The 16,113-nt window shown below is 38.7% G+C and overlaps 1 protein-coding gene and 3 non-coding genes across 4 annotated transcripts; 1 reads left to right on the plus strand and 3 right to left on the minus strand.

The window, feature by feature from the left end:
- The first annotated feature begins 28 nt into the window (after nucleotides 1–28).
- LOC125193878 (glucan endo-1,3-beta-glucosidase 4-like) lies at nucleotides 29–1,366 on the plus strand. The gene is made up of 3 exons (XM_048091812.1): nucleotides 29–551; nucleotides 630–878; nucleotides 1,074–1,366. Exons 1-3 carry the CDS (start codon nucleotides 485–487, stop codon nucleotides 1,112–1,114), a joined length of 357 nt encoding a protein of 118 aa, XP_047947769.1. The 5' UTR covers nucleotides 29–484; the 3' UTR covers nucleotides 1,115–1,366.
- A 1,332-nt stretch (nucleotides 1,367–2,698) lies between these two features.
- Nucleotides 2,699–2,822, minus strand: LOC125197702. The gene has a single exon (XR_007172229.1). It is a non-coding gene; the product is annotated as a small nucleolar RNA SNORD14 (small nucleolar RNA).
- A 266-nt stretch (nucleotides 2,823–3,088) lies between these two features.
- On the minus strand, nucleotides 3,089–3,175 carry LOC125197667. Its single transcript, XR_007172199.1, has one exon. It is a non-coding gene; the product is annotated as a small nucleolar RNA snoR116 (small nucleolar RNA).
- Nucleotides 3,176–3,231: 56 nt separating this feature from the next.
- On the minus strand, nucleotides 3,232–3,306 carry LOC125197671. Its single transcript, XR_007172203.1, has one exon. It is a non-coding gene; the product is annotated as a small nucleolar RNA snoR117 (small nucleolar RNA).
- Between the last annotated feature and the right edge of the window lie 12,807 nt (nucleotides 3,307–16,113).

Below are 16,113 nucleotides of genomic sequence, written 5' to 3' on the forward strand. Positions count from 1 at the left end.
CGATAGATGGGGGACGTCGGAGAATTCTTTGATTCTGCATTTCTTTTTCTGTCTTTCTGGGAATACGTTGTCATTTGCTACTTGTAATGAATATGATCTAAAATCTTTGGTCTAAAGAAATGTCACATGTCATATGAAGCTGCATTGGTTGTTTTGAGTGAAATTTTTATAGTAGAAAATCTGGATGGCGCCCGTTACCGAGGTCAACTATACCAGCTAAGCATAATTACTCTTTGTTATTCATAGTATCATGTTTAAATTATTACATAGGGTTAGTTGCTTCATAGTAATAATGCCTGTGAAGAAAGAATCCGTTGCTTATGGAGTATATATTTTGATGATGATTGGGGGACAAGATTGGGATTTCCAAAAGTAGATCGCATCTCAGTCCTGTTTCTGTGTTTAAATATTTCCATCTTGATTTGATAACACACCTCCACACACAATCACTCTCTGCATTCTCATATTCAAGCTTGGAACGACCATGGCGACAATCTTATCCAACGTGCTAGTTGTGATTGTCTTGTTATTGAGGCTGTCCATATGTTCAGGTAACACTAATAGAGCTTTATTTGATTGAATCTGTTAGTTTGTTTTCAGAGGGTGAGTCATCAATTTGGTGTGTGTAGATGCACAGTTTGAGGACTACTGCATAGCGGACGAGCAATACAGGGATGATGAGCTGATGTATGCAATGAAGTGGGCATGCAGCAACGGGGCGGAGTGCAGCGCTCTTGAAGAGCATAAGCCGTGCTTCTACCCCAACACCACCAAGGACCACGCCTCTTACGCATTCAACAGCTACTATCAGAACACCAAGCACATTGGAGGCAGCTGCTACTTCATCGCTGCTGCACTTTTGACCGCTCTTAATCCAAGTAACCGTTTCTTCTCCACGTCTTAGATCTGCAAAAGATAAACTAGATAAGATCCGTGTGAGAGAGAGAGAGAGAGAGAGAGATGGAGTGGCTGTTTGAATGATATACCTAAACATATTGGATTTATTCATTACGCTTGTTAATTTTTTTATGCTACTAAGAAGTGTGGCTTATTTTATAATGCACATGGTGCAGGTCATGACTCGTGCGTATTCGAGTATATCCCATACCCGTAAATTGGATTGCGCTTCCGCCTCCTCACACGCACAGCTCCTGCTTTTCATCAAGGCCCGGTCTTTAGGGGTTCCCATTTCTTTTCTTCTTCCATACTCTGTATTTACTATCTTTATAGCTTTTCAGATTAAGTTGATGATTTACCATTCACAAATAAAAAAAAGCTTGATTAAATATTTGAAATCCTTCTGTCTTTAAGAGGTTCTGAATTCTTGATTTTAGCTAATGAAGCATCCAAGGTGGACAATTCTTCACATCCCTTCTTCGTTCGTCTCCAATTGGGAGATACAGCGACCCCATAGATCTTGGTAGATAAAGTATCATCAACGGGAATCCTATCAAGATTAATACTCCTTCCATCCCGCAATAAATTACAACATGAATGATAAGAAATGTAAAAAAAAATGTGAATTGAAATGACTCTGTTAACCTAGACCGGAGGGAGTATAAATTTCAGTCGAAATAGTAATACACTATGGATAATTATTAATTAGTGTATTTTTATTGCATTTTAACTAGATAACTATTGTATTTCACAGGTTTAATTGTTAAGACAAATCAAAATATTGACAGATATGAAGTTTTTTAAAAACGAGAAATCAAAATAACTACTACTACTACTCCTATGAAGTTATGAAGTGGGGGAAATTATGCTATGCATGCAAAATGTTTTATCAATGTTTCATGTTTACTTGAACTATACAAAATGTTTCATTAATACTTAAATTAATACATTCTGTTAAATTTCTTGAACACTTAAAAATATTGCTATTAGGGTCAGTTTTTTTATTAAAAAATTCAATTTAAACAAATAATTTAAAAATACTGTTTTAATTGGTTCCGCTATAGCAAATACATTGTTTTAAAGTTCTCCATTGCATATAGTTTTAGTGAAGATTCTCTGTTTAAAAATTCTCCAAATGACACAGAATAATTACTGTAACAAAACATAGTTCAAATATAATGTTTAAAAATTAATATTTTGAAGTTGAAGTCCCTTTTTAATATAAACAGTAAAAAAAAGTGTAAAAAACGTGTAGAGATACATCTTTCTAATTTCTATTCAAGAACTAAAAAATTCCCAAAAGAGAGTTCATCTTCCTAAATTTCCATCCAAGAACTAAAATAATCTTGATTGAGAATAAATGCAAGTGTAAAATTATAAACTATAGTAGAAGTGTAAAAGATGGGAATTTTAGACAAAAAAATCCTAAGCTTCAATAGAGAGGTTCTCGACCCTTTTTTTCAAAGCCCCAAAAAAATTTAGCCAAAAATCAAAGTAAGTTTAGCTATTATTGAGAGAGAAAAGTTCTCCAGATTTTTTGGGGGATTAATTATTGGAGTTCTTCTTTCTATTGTACTGATATTAGATGAAAAAGGTAGAATAATAATCGGTGTTAAATAAATTTATCAGAATGTATAATCTTAAAATACTAATGAAACTTTTTGCAGGGTCCATGTAAACTTAAAAAATTTTGTATCAATTTGAAATATTGATGAAACATTTTATATATGCCGTGAAGTAGAGTATCGGATTTCAAATTTAAATAGATATATAAAACTTTAAAAATGAAATATTGAGAGAGCAGCTCAGACATCCAAGGAAGGAAAAAGGCAGCATATGCTCTCAAGCCTGGCGAAGGCGAAAGCACTTAGGCGGCCACTGCGAATGTTTTGAGAAACAAGCCTTTCATTTTAGCATCATTGCGCCCTAATATCTCAAAATTAAATCATCGGTTACTACTGAATGGACTACATAATAACATAGTAATATAGACGCATCTGAATGCATTAGCTCAAGGGAAAATAAGCCAATGCCAGAATCTCAGCACCCTGTGAATTTGCTGTCGGCAACGTACAGCGCTGAAAACACCATTGAATACAATGCACCAGCGACTCTAAAACATTGCCTTTTTATTGGAACAAAAACTGACTTGAAAGTAAACACAACATAGAAAAAATAAGATCAAATCGAAAGGCTCAGAATAGTTAGTAATTCGCATCAACAAGCCAATTACGATGGCTCTCATAGTTTGATGGTATATGTTTCGACATCACCGCCTATCACCAAAGAAATCACAATCCGAGTAACAAAAATTCCGAATAAAAGTATGAATTTCGGCCTCAGAAACAATCGAGATCGATACATCAAGGAAATCAGATGGTACGGACAATTCTCTGTGCATCACCGGCCAAATAGATAGATTTAACAATTCAACATATTTACATACAGTTAGTTTAGCTGGGTGGAGCGTGGAGAAGAGGTGTTGATTTGGTTGAAGTTGCCCTGATGAGTATTTAAAGGCTTTAGGCCATAAACCCTAATCGTGTATTTGAACATGGCCTTGGATTTTGGGCCTATCGAATTTCTATTTTTTGGCCCATCTGGAAATCGTTCTAGCTGAGGCTTCCTTAATTTAAAAATAAAAATAATAAATAAAAAAAATTAGGAAGACGTGAATTGCCGATACGGAATCAATTATACAATTATAAATCCATTTATTAAAACTGATAAATCAAAGGAAACAGATTATTTTATAATATGATAATAAAAATAAATGATTATAGGATGACTTCACTTCAATCAAATTTAATTTATCTGATAAAAATAGTATACTTAATAAAATTTTGTACTCCTCCAGACATGAATAGGAGTTTTAGGGTGACTTGATACGAGTTTTAAAAAATAAGGTGAAAAGTGAATAAAAATATGAATGATAAAGTTAGTGCACTGGGAGATTTATTAATAAAATTAATAAAAAGACAAATAAGATATTATTAATTGATGAATAAAAATAGCAAAATTGGATGATTATTGATGAACGGATGAGCGTTGTATTTAGAGCATCCACTATAGGTGGACACTTTTTGGTGGACAACTTTTTTTTTGTCCATAGCCACTTTTTATTTGTCCACGACCACAAAAAAAGTGTCTGCAGCAATAGTGGACACTTTTTGGTGGACAAATTTCACTTTATTTTATTTGTTGTATATTTTAATTCAATTACAATTAAAATTATCGGACTAAAAATAATTAGAAAACGAGATAATAATAAAATTAAAAAGTGCGATGAGACCAAATATTCGTTGTATTAATGGACAGAATTTGCTATAGCCTCCTCCGCTATACGCCTCCTCCGCTATAGCCCGCCGCGGCGTAGCCGCGAACGGGCCGGCCGGGGCGCCGCCCCTACAGTGGATGCTCTTAGCAGTGAATCACTTGGAAGTTCAAATGTTAGTTGATTTTGGCTACCTGTAATCTGGACAAAACAAATGGAGAGGTCCATATAATTTTATATTTATTTTATTATATTATTATAAAATCATTTTTAATAGATTCATGCGATTTTATTTTTGATTTTGTTGGGCCTTTATAAAATGGATATTATAAGTTTGTAGCTTTTCACTATTTCAAAGGCCAATTTTTTTAACTTCAACTTTTATTTGAGGGCAATTGTTTAAAGTCATTCCTATTGAGTATGGAGGTTGTATTGGTTAATACCCTATGATTATGTATGCATGTAGGATTATTTATTGAGTTTTTGTGGTTTGTTACGGAGAATGCATTCTCCTGTGTGATGAGGGCTCTTTTTTGAATATTTTCTTGCAAAGGTATGAAAACTGGGCAATTTTTGTGGATTTTTGTGAAGGAATATTTTCTTTTTTGAATATTTTCTTGAATATTTGCAATTCATGCAAAGGCATGAAAACTAAACTGGAATGCAATTAATATTTTTAGTTTGAATTTTATATATTGGCCTTAACATATTATGTACGAAATGATATTGCACATGACATGTTGTTCTTATGAGGGTTAAGGCTCGATTTGATGTCTGGACCTGTTGAAATTTATATTTGCCTTATAGTATCACCTAAAACTTGATTGTCTATGTTGGATTTATGGAGTTACAAGAGATAATCGGGCGTAATACAACCCAAGAAGAAATACAGAAAAGAACTGAAACGAAAATTACAAACGGACATCGAAATTATAAACCGTGGGAATAGCCGAGTCGAGGAGGCCTCTTTCCGCAAGATGAGATACGTGGATTTATGGAGGCCTCTTTCATAAATGCTAGACCGTAACGGTCGTCGGTTACGAGGCGTTACAAGCCGTAACAGAGCTGAGAGTCTGAATCTAGAAGCTTCTAGATTCGTTCATGACGTGGACTGTCACGTGTCAGCCAAGTTGGCTTACCGCGTCATACTGACGAGGTGTCATCCCGCTTGGCTCGCTAACGTGGAAACGGTGGTGGTCTAAAAAGAACTAGACCCACTAGCCTTGGGCCAGGCCCAAGCACCAAGCCCACGACCAGGCCCAAAGAACAGCCCAAAGACCAATTGCCAAGATCCAAGGACGGGGACAAGGGCACGGGCTCGAGGCACGCGGCAAGCGGCGGGGCGCGCGGCGCGCGCGTGTGGGCTCTTACGGCCCATCTTAGTCCACTATAATTATTACATGTAATAATCCTTCTTATTAAATACTAGTTTAATAAGGTTGAAACTTCCAATGTGGGATAATTAACTCTTTTAATTATTCCATAAGCTTCTCTCATAGCTAATTAAGTTTGCAATTTTGCACAACTTTAATCCATTATTTCTCACTCACCGGGAATCGGATTTGAGAAAATGAATATACCACGGGCATCTACTCCGAACGTAGATCGAAGATATATCATTTAATTTCACAAAATTAAATGTCTCATTGACATTATAATTTGGTCAAAGTCCATTGACCGGCATAGATTCCAACAATCCCCCACATGAGTGGAAATAGCCAAATGCATATGCATGCAGACACAAGCTCAACCTTCGAGAGGTATATAAGCATAAGGATAGGTAGCTTTTAGCTTTGAACCTTCCATAGTCAACGCTATCGGATACACAAAAGGCCTAGTAGTGCGATGCTTTGAACTAGTCCCCCACGGCGTGCACCGAGACAATGGTGTTAACACTTAAACACCTCAAACTCATCCGTTCTCACGTTTTGTGTCCTTTTCGGCCTTGGACACCACTTTGGATTCATAAGTGTGTAATTTGAAGCGGCCACACTTCACACTTACATAGGTGATTCCTACTCAAGTATCTTGCCCTACTCGGTCTCTTTGAGAACTCAATCTCCTTGAGATCCTTAGGAATCATTAAAAGTCATAGACTTATCCTCACCACAAGGCAAGTTTTCAACACTCTATTACTCTTTAGGGAATAGATGTAGATGAGTGTTTCACACGAACTCTCATAGCTTAGTTTACCCATTGAACCAAGTTCTTGGGATCTCCAGTCATCATGGTTGGGTTACCGCTATGACAATTCTTTAGTTTGTGGATTTCAAACCCATTCCCTCTAGCAACTTATTCATTTGATCACGGTTTAACCCTTTGGTTAGCGGATGACAGGACTCTAGAGTGCAGTGCAGGTGCGGTGTGATATGTGTCACTCGATCTAACAGGTCCAGAGGATTCGACTAGACTTCAGAGGCTAGAAGATCGTGAAACTATTAGAAAGGGGTCGTTGGGTGCACTCTATTCCTTCAAAAACCTCAACCCACTATACTACAACTTAGCACAGGGAAGTAAAGGATCGATCCCACAAGGAAGAAGGTGTTACGAAACTACATTTGAGGATGTTTTGGGAAAGGGGGTTGGCTGCTGCCACGCAATTTTTGTGGGTCGAGAACTTAAAACTACTGGGTCTAAGAGATAGAAAAACTTAACTCTACCTACTGGGTCTAAGAACTGGGAGCGTACGGAACATACATGACTGAGATATTTTAAAGTTCTAAGACAACTGGAGTAAACTTAACTAAACAGACTTTCCTAATTTGGACAGACAAGCATAAAGCGTAAAGTAAAGACAAATTTCCTTAAACTACCAGGGTCTGGAAAAGCATGCAGAAAAGTAAAAAGACAAAGCAGATCGTACTGACAGGGTCTAGGGGACAATGCAGAAAAGTAAAGTACATGCTGAAAAGTGCTGACATAAAGTAGATCTGGTTCTAACTACCAACAACTTCATCTTCTTCGGGATTCAAATGAGAATAGCAGATAAAACAGAGTATTAAACACCATGTAAACAGAGCAAGCTTCAGATCTAGACTTAAAACGAGAAATTAAAGCCTAAACTAACAGATCTACGCTACTGGACCTAAAGGATGAAGAAACAGAAAGTAAACAGCCATGATCATGCACAACGTAAACAGCAAACACCAAATACGCGAAACTCCAACTCAAAAACACCAAGATTCAACAAATCCAAACATCTCCATACGCAAATCCCCAACCTCCATCAACAAACCAACGTATTTCAGCTCCAAACATCCAATAACAAACAAGAATGAAAGCTAAAAGCAAGAGATAAACATAAACTCAGCGATATCCAACCAAAAGCAAACATAAACTTCCATAATAACTCGAAATAAGTCTGAATCCAGTAGATCAAAGTCGGAAACTAGAGTTGCGAACTTAAAAACCACAAAGTACTAATCGAAAGCAAATAAGATTGTTTCTTCGCCTTCACAAGGCGGTGTTACACAGCAAAATAATGATGATGATGAGAACCACGGTGGCCAGAATCTTCCATATCCAAGTGCGCAGCAGACGAAATGAAAATTTGAAGTGTGGAACTAGAGCTAGAGCTAGGAAAGTGCAGAAGTGCCATTTTTCGGATGTCTTGTTCTTCAAGGTTGAGCTCTTTATATATGTGAGGCTCTGATCCCTAGGGTATCCCTCTGGTGATTTTACGCTCTTGCCCCGAGTAAGACTCTTTAAAATAATCTGCTCTCGCTCCATTCTGTTCCTGTCGCCAACTTTTGATTCTCCCAGGTCCGAACGACGACTTCTGATTTTTGCTTCAATTTCATCTCTTTTGCATCTGCCAGTCCGATAACAACAACTCCTAGGCCCAGCAGATTTACTACGCACCTGAACTCATAAACGCATATTAGCGCCCCAAATGCACAGAATTTTAACCCTAAACCGATGCATGAAACGAGCCTTATCAACGGATCAGCTAGATTATCTATTGACTTCACATAACCAATTGTAATCACGTCTGTTGTGATCAAATGTCTTACGGTATTATGTCGTCGACGACTATGTCGAGACTTACCGTTATAGAAGCCATTATTTGCCCTCCCGATAGCAGCTTGGCTATCACAGTGAATCAACAATGGAGGCACTGCCTTACACCAACCTTGAATATCCTCAAGGAAGTTCTTAAGTCATTCGGCTTCTTCCCCAGCTTTATCTAAAGCTATGAATTCTGATTTCATAGTTGAACGGGCTATACATGTCTGTTTCGTGGATTTCCACGAGACAGCACCACCCCCAATAGTAAAGACGTATCCACTTGTTGAAAATGAGTCTTTATTGTCGGATATCCAATTCGCATCACAGTACCCTTCAAGTACCGGGGGTATCTCGAAAAATGTAGCCCATGATTTTGAGTATGTTTTAGATATCTCAAAACCCTTACAAGAGCTCTCCAATGCTCTTTGCTTGGATTACTCGTGTAACGACTCAACTTGTTCACGGCACAAGCAATGTCCGGCCGAGTGCAATTAGTTAAGTACATAATGCACCCAATGACCCGTGCATATTCTTCTTGTGTAACGGGTTCGCCCTTGTTTTTGCTCAAGTGAACATCGAGTTCAATTGGAGTCTTAACCGGCGCGCCATCGTAGGCATTGAATTTCTTCAATATCTTCTCAACATAATGAGATTGGGTTATGATGATTCCATCGGATGTTCTTAGAATTTTCATTCCAAGAATTACATTGGCTAGACCCATGTCTTTCATGTCAAAGTTTCTCTTTAACATGGCTTTTGTCTCATTAATCACTTGAGTGTTACTACCCATGATTAACATGTCATCAACGTAAAGACACACTATAACGTACCCGTTATCAGTGCTTTTAATATAGACACATTTGTCACACTCGTTGATTTTAAACCCATTTGATAACATTACATTATCAAACTTCAAGTGCCATTGCAACGGCGCTTGTTTCAATCCATATAGGGACTTTACGAGTTTGCATACTTTTTTCTCTTGTCCACGTACTGCAAACCCTTCGGGTTGTTCCATATAGATTTCATCCTCTAATTCACCATTTATAAACACAGTCTTAACATCCATTTGATGAATCTCTAGATTGTGCAACGCAGCAATCGCGAGAAGCACTCGGATAGATGTAATCCTCATTACAGGTGAATAGGTATCGAAGAAGTCATGTCCTTCCTTTTGTTTAAAACCCTTTACAACCAATCGGACTTTATACTTATCCACTGTTCCATCGGCCTTAAATTTTCTTTTAAGCACCCATTTGCACCCTAAAGGTTTCGCACCTTCGGGCAAATCAACCAACACCCAAGTGTGGTTTAGCAAAATTGAGTCAATTTTGCTTTGAATAGCTTCTCTCCAATGTAACCCGTCTGGGCCATCGAATACTACTTTTATTGACGTTGGCTCTTCATCCAACATAAAAGCAATATAGTCAGGACCAAATGGTTTTGGTGTTCTGACCCTACTACCACGTCTTAGTACTGCATCACTTGGATCAGGCCTCACTCGCTTGCGCGATTTAGGCTCTTTATCCGTGGATTTAGAACTAGTGGCTTCATCCACTATTTTAGAACTAGTGGCCTCATCTTCAATTCTTGTCTCATAATTGATTGAGACTCCTTATTTGTCCTTGCAAGGAAACGTATTTTCGAGAAATACGGCATTCCTTGACTCGATTGTTGTTCCTACTGTAATAGTCGATATTTCAGACTTGTGAACAACAAATCTATATGCACTACTGTTAAGTGCATATCCAATGAAGATACAATCAACCGTTTTAGGTCCAATTGTGACTTCCTTGGGCGGGGGAACCATCACCTTCGCCAAACACCCCCACACTTTGAGGTATTCGTAGGATGGTTTCCTTCCTTTCCACAACTCATAAGGAGTGATGTCTTTTCATTTAAGTGGGATTTTGTTAAGGATATACTCCCTCCGTCCCACATTTGGAGTCACTTATTGTTATGGCTCGGGTTTTAAGAAAAAGTTGAAGTGTGTAATAAATGAAGTGAGATGGTGGAGTGTGTAATAAATGAAGTGAGATGGTAGAGTGTGTAATAAATGAAGTGAGATGATGGAGTTGGTTGAAAGTGAGTCCCTTTTGACTTTTGATTTTTGTTTTGATTTATTTTAATGTAGATAATGGCATTTTTATGTAATTTTGATGAATAATGGGGTAAAATTGTATGACCAAATATGGAAAATTCTAAAAGTGACTCTTAAACTGGGACGAACTTTTATGGCAAAAAGTGACTCTTAATCTGGGACGGAGGGAGTAGTTGGCTATCAAGATAGCCTCCCCCCACATGTTCTGGGGTAATCCTGAACTTAGTAGCAACGCATTCATCATCTCTTTTAGAGTTCGATTTTTGCGTTCTGCTACACCATTAGATTGTGGTGAGTATGGAGCAGTTATTTGATGAATTATACCACTTGCGTTGCATAACTCCTCAAACGGGGCTACATACTCGCCTCCTCTATCACTCCGAATCGCTTTGGTTTTACAACCAAGTTGATTCTCAACCTCGTTCTTATAATTTTTGAACGCTTCAATTGCTTCATCTTTACTTCTTAAAAGATAAATGTAGCAATATCTTGTGCAATCATCTATAAAAGTGATAAAGTACTTTTAACCACCTCTAGTTTGCACCATCCTTAAATCACATACATCCGTGTGAATTAGTTCAAGGGGTTTCGTTTTCCGTTCAACTGAATGGAACGGTAGCTTAGTCATTTTTGCCTCAAGACATATTTCACATTTGTCTTGGGTATCCACTTCAATTGCCTTTAGTAAATCTAAATTTACTAATCTTTTTACGGCTTTTGAATTTACATGTCCCAATTTACAATGCCACAAATTTGAAGACTCGGTCAAATAAGAGCAAGTAGATGCTTTATTATTATTGCTAGCCAAAGGATTTGGAACAAGGCGCGTAGCCACACTAAGCTTGAAAAGTCCGTCGGTTACATAACCTTTTCCGAGGGACTTCCCAAACTTGTACAAAGCAAACCTATCAGACTCGAATACAAGTTTAAACCCCTTATTAACTAGTATTGATCCTGACACTAAGTTCTTGCGGATGTCCGGGACATGCAACACATCCTTCAAAGTGATCGTGACGCCAGATGTCATCATGAGTATCACATTGCCAATGCCGAGGACCTCGGACGATGCTTGATTCCCCATGTTGATCTTCCTCCCTTCAACAGCAGTGTAGGAGGCAAACTTGCTCCTATCTGAGCAGACATGAGCAGTAGCGCCGGTGTCGATGTACCAGCCGCCCTTGTTGTCAACAATGTTGACTTCTTCAGTGACCACGACAACGAGGTCATCTTCATTCCAATCCTTGAACTCTTTCTCAACGACGTGGGCTGCCGGCTCCTTCTTCTTACTACGGCAGTCTTTGGCAAAGTGGTCAATTTTGTCACACTTGTAGCATTCGCCTTCAAACTTCTTTGTAGGCTGCTTTCCCTTCCCCTTGTCCTTCTAATTTGGGCGAGGGCATTTGTTGGAGGGACCGCCCCGCTCCAACAAGTTGGCTTTGGCCTCAAATGGACCTTTAGCCTTTTGATCAATTTTGCGCACGTCGGCCTCGATGCGTAGTTTCACGATCAAATCTTCAAGGCTCATCTTCTTTCGCTTGTGCTTGAGATAGTGCTTGAAGTCCTTCCAACTAGGAGGAAGCTTCTAGATGAGTATGCACCGTATAAAGTTGTCGGGCAAAATCATCCCTTCAGCCACGAGTCCGTGGATGATCATTTGGAACTCTTGAACTTGTTCCATGACCGGTCTAGAGTCGACCATCTTGTAGTCCGTAAATTTGGATACTACAACATGTTCAATACCTGCATCATTATCGATACTGTACTTTTTCTCTAGGCTTTCCCACATATCTTTGGATGTGGTTACAACGGAGTATACATTGTACAAGCTATCATCTAATGCACTTAGAATGAAATTTTTACAAAGATAATCTCCTTTGCGCCATGCTTCATAGTCCGCCAAGATATCGAGCCTCGTCTCTTGATCACTTGGCGCGGGCGGCTCGTTCTCCGTGAGGAAGTTGGCGACGCTCAATGTTGTCAAATAGAAATACATCTTTTGGTACCACCTCTTGAAGTCAGATCCTCCAAAGTTAGGTGGCTTCTCGGTGGGTGGCATCATTCTAGGTGCCAAAGGTGCCGCACTTGGTCCTTGGAAGGAACCATTCATGTTGCCCCCGAAGGAGCCAACAACATGGTTGGGCATAGGGCCCCCACCATTCATGTTGGGCATAGAGCCCGTCATGGTCGCAATGGTCCCGAAGGAGCCAATACCCATGCTGAACCCGAAGGTTCCAACACTCGCATGAGACCCGAAGGCCCCAGCAGTCGTATGAGACTCGAAGGTCCCAGCATTCGTGTGAGACTCGAAGGCCCCAACACTCGACCCATTAAAGGATCCGAAGGAACCACTAAAAGTGGAACCAACTGACCCACTCGAGGTGGATCCACCAGTGAGCCCCTGGGTATTAGTATACACCCAAGGGGTTGTTGATGAAGATGGATAGAGCCCGGGAGTTGGCATCATCGTGGTGGATGCCATAGTGGAGGAAATGATGGCGGCGGTGGTGGCCGGAGTGGTGGCAGCGGCGGTATTGGATTCAGTCGACATCTCCAGCAAAGGTGATTAAAGTTTCGAAAGTTTTAGTTTCAGTTTTAGGTCCAAATCCCTTCAAAAGCAAGTTATATCTCGTCTTGCGATTGTTGGATTTATGGAGTTACAAGAGATAACCGGGCGTAATACAACCCAAGAATGAATACAGAAAAGAACTGAAACGAAAATTACAAACGGAAATCAAAACTATAAACCGTAGAATAGGGAATAGCCGAGTCGAGGAGGCCTCTTTCCGCAAGACGAGATACGCCCCGGTAGTGCTCTTCGGATCTGCGTTTCGTCCCCAAAGATAAAACGGTTGCGTCTCTGGTGAAGCAGCACCGCTATCAACGAGCTCCGGCGAACTGGATGGAGGAGAGGGCAGAGCTTCGACAGAAGAACAATGCGAGGGAGGAGAGAGTCCATGATGCAGAGTGTGGATTCTAGTTTCTGTGTCTAGAATGCTAAAATGACTAGCCTATTTATAGGCTCAGTCCACTGCAGGGGTCAACACAACCTTGATGGTTGTCATCAATGCTAGACCGTAACGGTCGTCGGTTACAAGGCGTTACAAGCCGTTACAGAGCTGAGAGTCTGAATCTAGAAGCTTCTAGATTTGTTCATGACGTGGACTGTCACGTGTCAGCCAAGTTGGCTTACCGCGTCATACTGACGAGTTGTCATCCCGCTTGGCTCGCTGACGTGGAAACGGTGGTGGTCTAAAAAGAACTAGACCCACTAGCCTTGGGCCAAGCCCAAGCACCAAGCCCACGACCAGGCCCAAAGAACAGCCCAAAGACCAATTGCCAAGATCCAAGGACAAGGACAAGGGCACGGGCTCGAGGCACGCGGCACGCGGCGGGGCGCGCGGCGCGCGCGTGTGGGCTCTTACAGCCCATCTTAGTCCACTATAATTATTACATGTAATAATCCTTTTTATTAAATACTAGTTTAATAAGGTTTTAACTTCCAATGTGGGATAATTAACTCTCTTAATTATTCCCTAAGCTTCTCTCATAGCTCATTAAGTTTGCAATTTTGCACAACTTTAATCCATTATTTCTCACTCACCGGGAATCGGATTTGAGAAAATGAATATACCACGGTCATCTACTCCGAACGTAGATCGACGCTATATCATTTAATTTCACAAAATTAAATGTCTCATTGACATTATAATTTGGTCAAAGTCCATTGACCGGCATAGATTCCAACAGTCAATTTATTCGACTAAACTATATTGTAAGTGAACAAGCAATTGTAGTATTTAAAGAAAGCAAAAGTATCTATGTTAAAAACTTGATATATGTTGTATATAAAATATAATTTATTTTGTATTTATTATTTAAAATTGTATTATAATTTGTTTTTTGTTCATATTCAACTATTTGTCATCATACTATTGTATTAAAAGTTCGATATATAGATCCAAACACGTATGCACATGTAATATATATTGAAAGGGATGTATTTCGTCCATATTAATTAATACTTCTAAAGTCATATAAACAAAAATAAACATAATTATTGATAAAAGCACGAACTAAGAGAGAGGTCTCATTAAAAACAGATAAGCCTCCAATATAATATGGAGAGTGTTATTTTTAAGGAAATCAGTTTAATTCTATGACAGTTCTGCACATTGTAAAATTTTCTGCTTTTGTTTACTTAATTATTGATAATTAAACCAGTGAAATTTATATTTACAATTTTTTTTATTTTAAATCACTCTTTGATTAATTAAAGGAATGTATTTTAATTAATTAAAGTATATGTATATTTTTATTGCAAGAATAAAAAATGAACTCAACTAGCAAAATATAACTAACTAAAAAGGTGAATATTACTACCACTTTAGAATTTTGAGATCAATTATATATGACGTGACAAACCTAAATTTGAGTCTATATCTATAGAGATTAATCAAATGCAAATTCTATATATTGTACAAACTTTAAATTATGATTTGGATTGTTAGAAAATGTTAACAGATAACAAAATACTCCCTCCGTCCCAGATTTATAGTCACATTTTGCCATAAAAGTCCGTCCCACATTTATAGTCACATTTAGAATTTTCCATATTTGGACATAAAATTTTACCTCATTATTCACTAAAATTATACCCAAATGTCATTATCTACATTAAAATAAATCAAAACAAAAATAAAAAAAATCAAAAAGTCAAAAAGGGACCCACCTTCAACCAACTCACTTCATTTATTACACACTCCATCATCTCACTTCATTTATTACACACTCCATCATCTCACTCCACCATCTCATTTCATTAATTACACACTCCACCTCTCACTTCATTAGTTACACACTCCACCAATTTCTTAAAACCCGTGCCATAACTAAATGTGACTGTAAATATGGGACGGAGGGAGTAACATTTATTTAAAATATCAACATCGTGTCAACGGTTGACATCATGTTGACATTGTATTGACATTATGTTGATATTATGTTGACACTACGTTGAAAAGTTTAGAGTTTGCATTGTATTACTATCCATATTTAGATCTTCATATTCACAGTATTATTTGTTTGACGGTACACTAACACATATTTAATCACATTATCAATTTGAGTCGCATAGGTCATATCAATTATCAATAATATATTACAGGCCCGTTCGGTGTTCATTAATTGAGCATAAATGGGGTCAAATCATGAGAAAGTCGTCGATTCGGTATTCACTAACTATCTATGCATGGCCCTAGTTTGTAGCTGCGACCCGCACTGTACACCTTGACTTTAGGCTGAAATAATTCAAGCGGAGCACTTGATTTTGGAAATCTTGTCTGCTATAGTTCACCGGAATTGGTTGTGAAATAACTATATCGTCCCTCAACTTTTTGGGGTTCCCACCATTTACACAGTCTAGTGCATTTGAGGGTTCAAAATTGTGTTGCTACTTTCTCTCACTACCCTCTTCTCCCTAAACGAAGAAACAGCTTCGAAGATCCAAACCTTTTCTGCGTTGCGACACCGCATACTTCCCCTCCAATATTTTTACCAGAAAATAAATAAATATACAAACAATTAATAATATTAAACAATGTCTCTCACTCACTCACTCATGTCGACTGCACCTTCCATTGTTCTCGCTGCGCTCGCCGCCGCCGACTTCAACCAATAGCCCCTCACCAGCGCCATCACAATTACGTCCCTCCGTCTTAAAAAGTCCAGCTCGTGAGCAGTCGCGTTGCCTCAGCAGTCTCCGTCACTCATTGTCGACAGCCACCGGGCCGCCTCGGCCTTTGTTTGTTCGCCCATTTCCAAATCCCTAAATCTT

The sequence above is a fragment of the Salvia hispanica genome, chromosome 6 (assembly GCF_023119035.1).
Source record: "Salvia hispanica cultivar TCC Black 2014 chromosome 6, UniMelb_Shisp_WGS_1.0, whole genome shotgun sequence".
NCBI lineage: Eukaryota > Viridiplantae > Streptophyta > Magnoliopsida > Lamiales > Lamiaceae > Salvia > Salvia hispanica.

Bases quoted from the DNA above. Each gene is read 5' to 3' on its own strand.
- LOC125193878 (XM_048091812.1), top strand. From the start codon at position 485: ATGGCGACAATCTTATCCAACGTGCTAGTTGTGATTGTCTTGTTATTG. The intron at 552-629 runs GTAACACTAATA...TGGTGTGTGTAG, and splicing joins GAGGCTGTCCATATGTTCAG to ATGCACAGTTTGAGGACTAC. The intron at 879-1,073 runs GTAACCGTTTCT...CACATGGTGCAG, and splicing joins TTTGACCGCTCTTAATCCAA to GTCATGACTCGTGCGTATTC.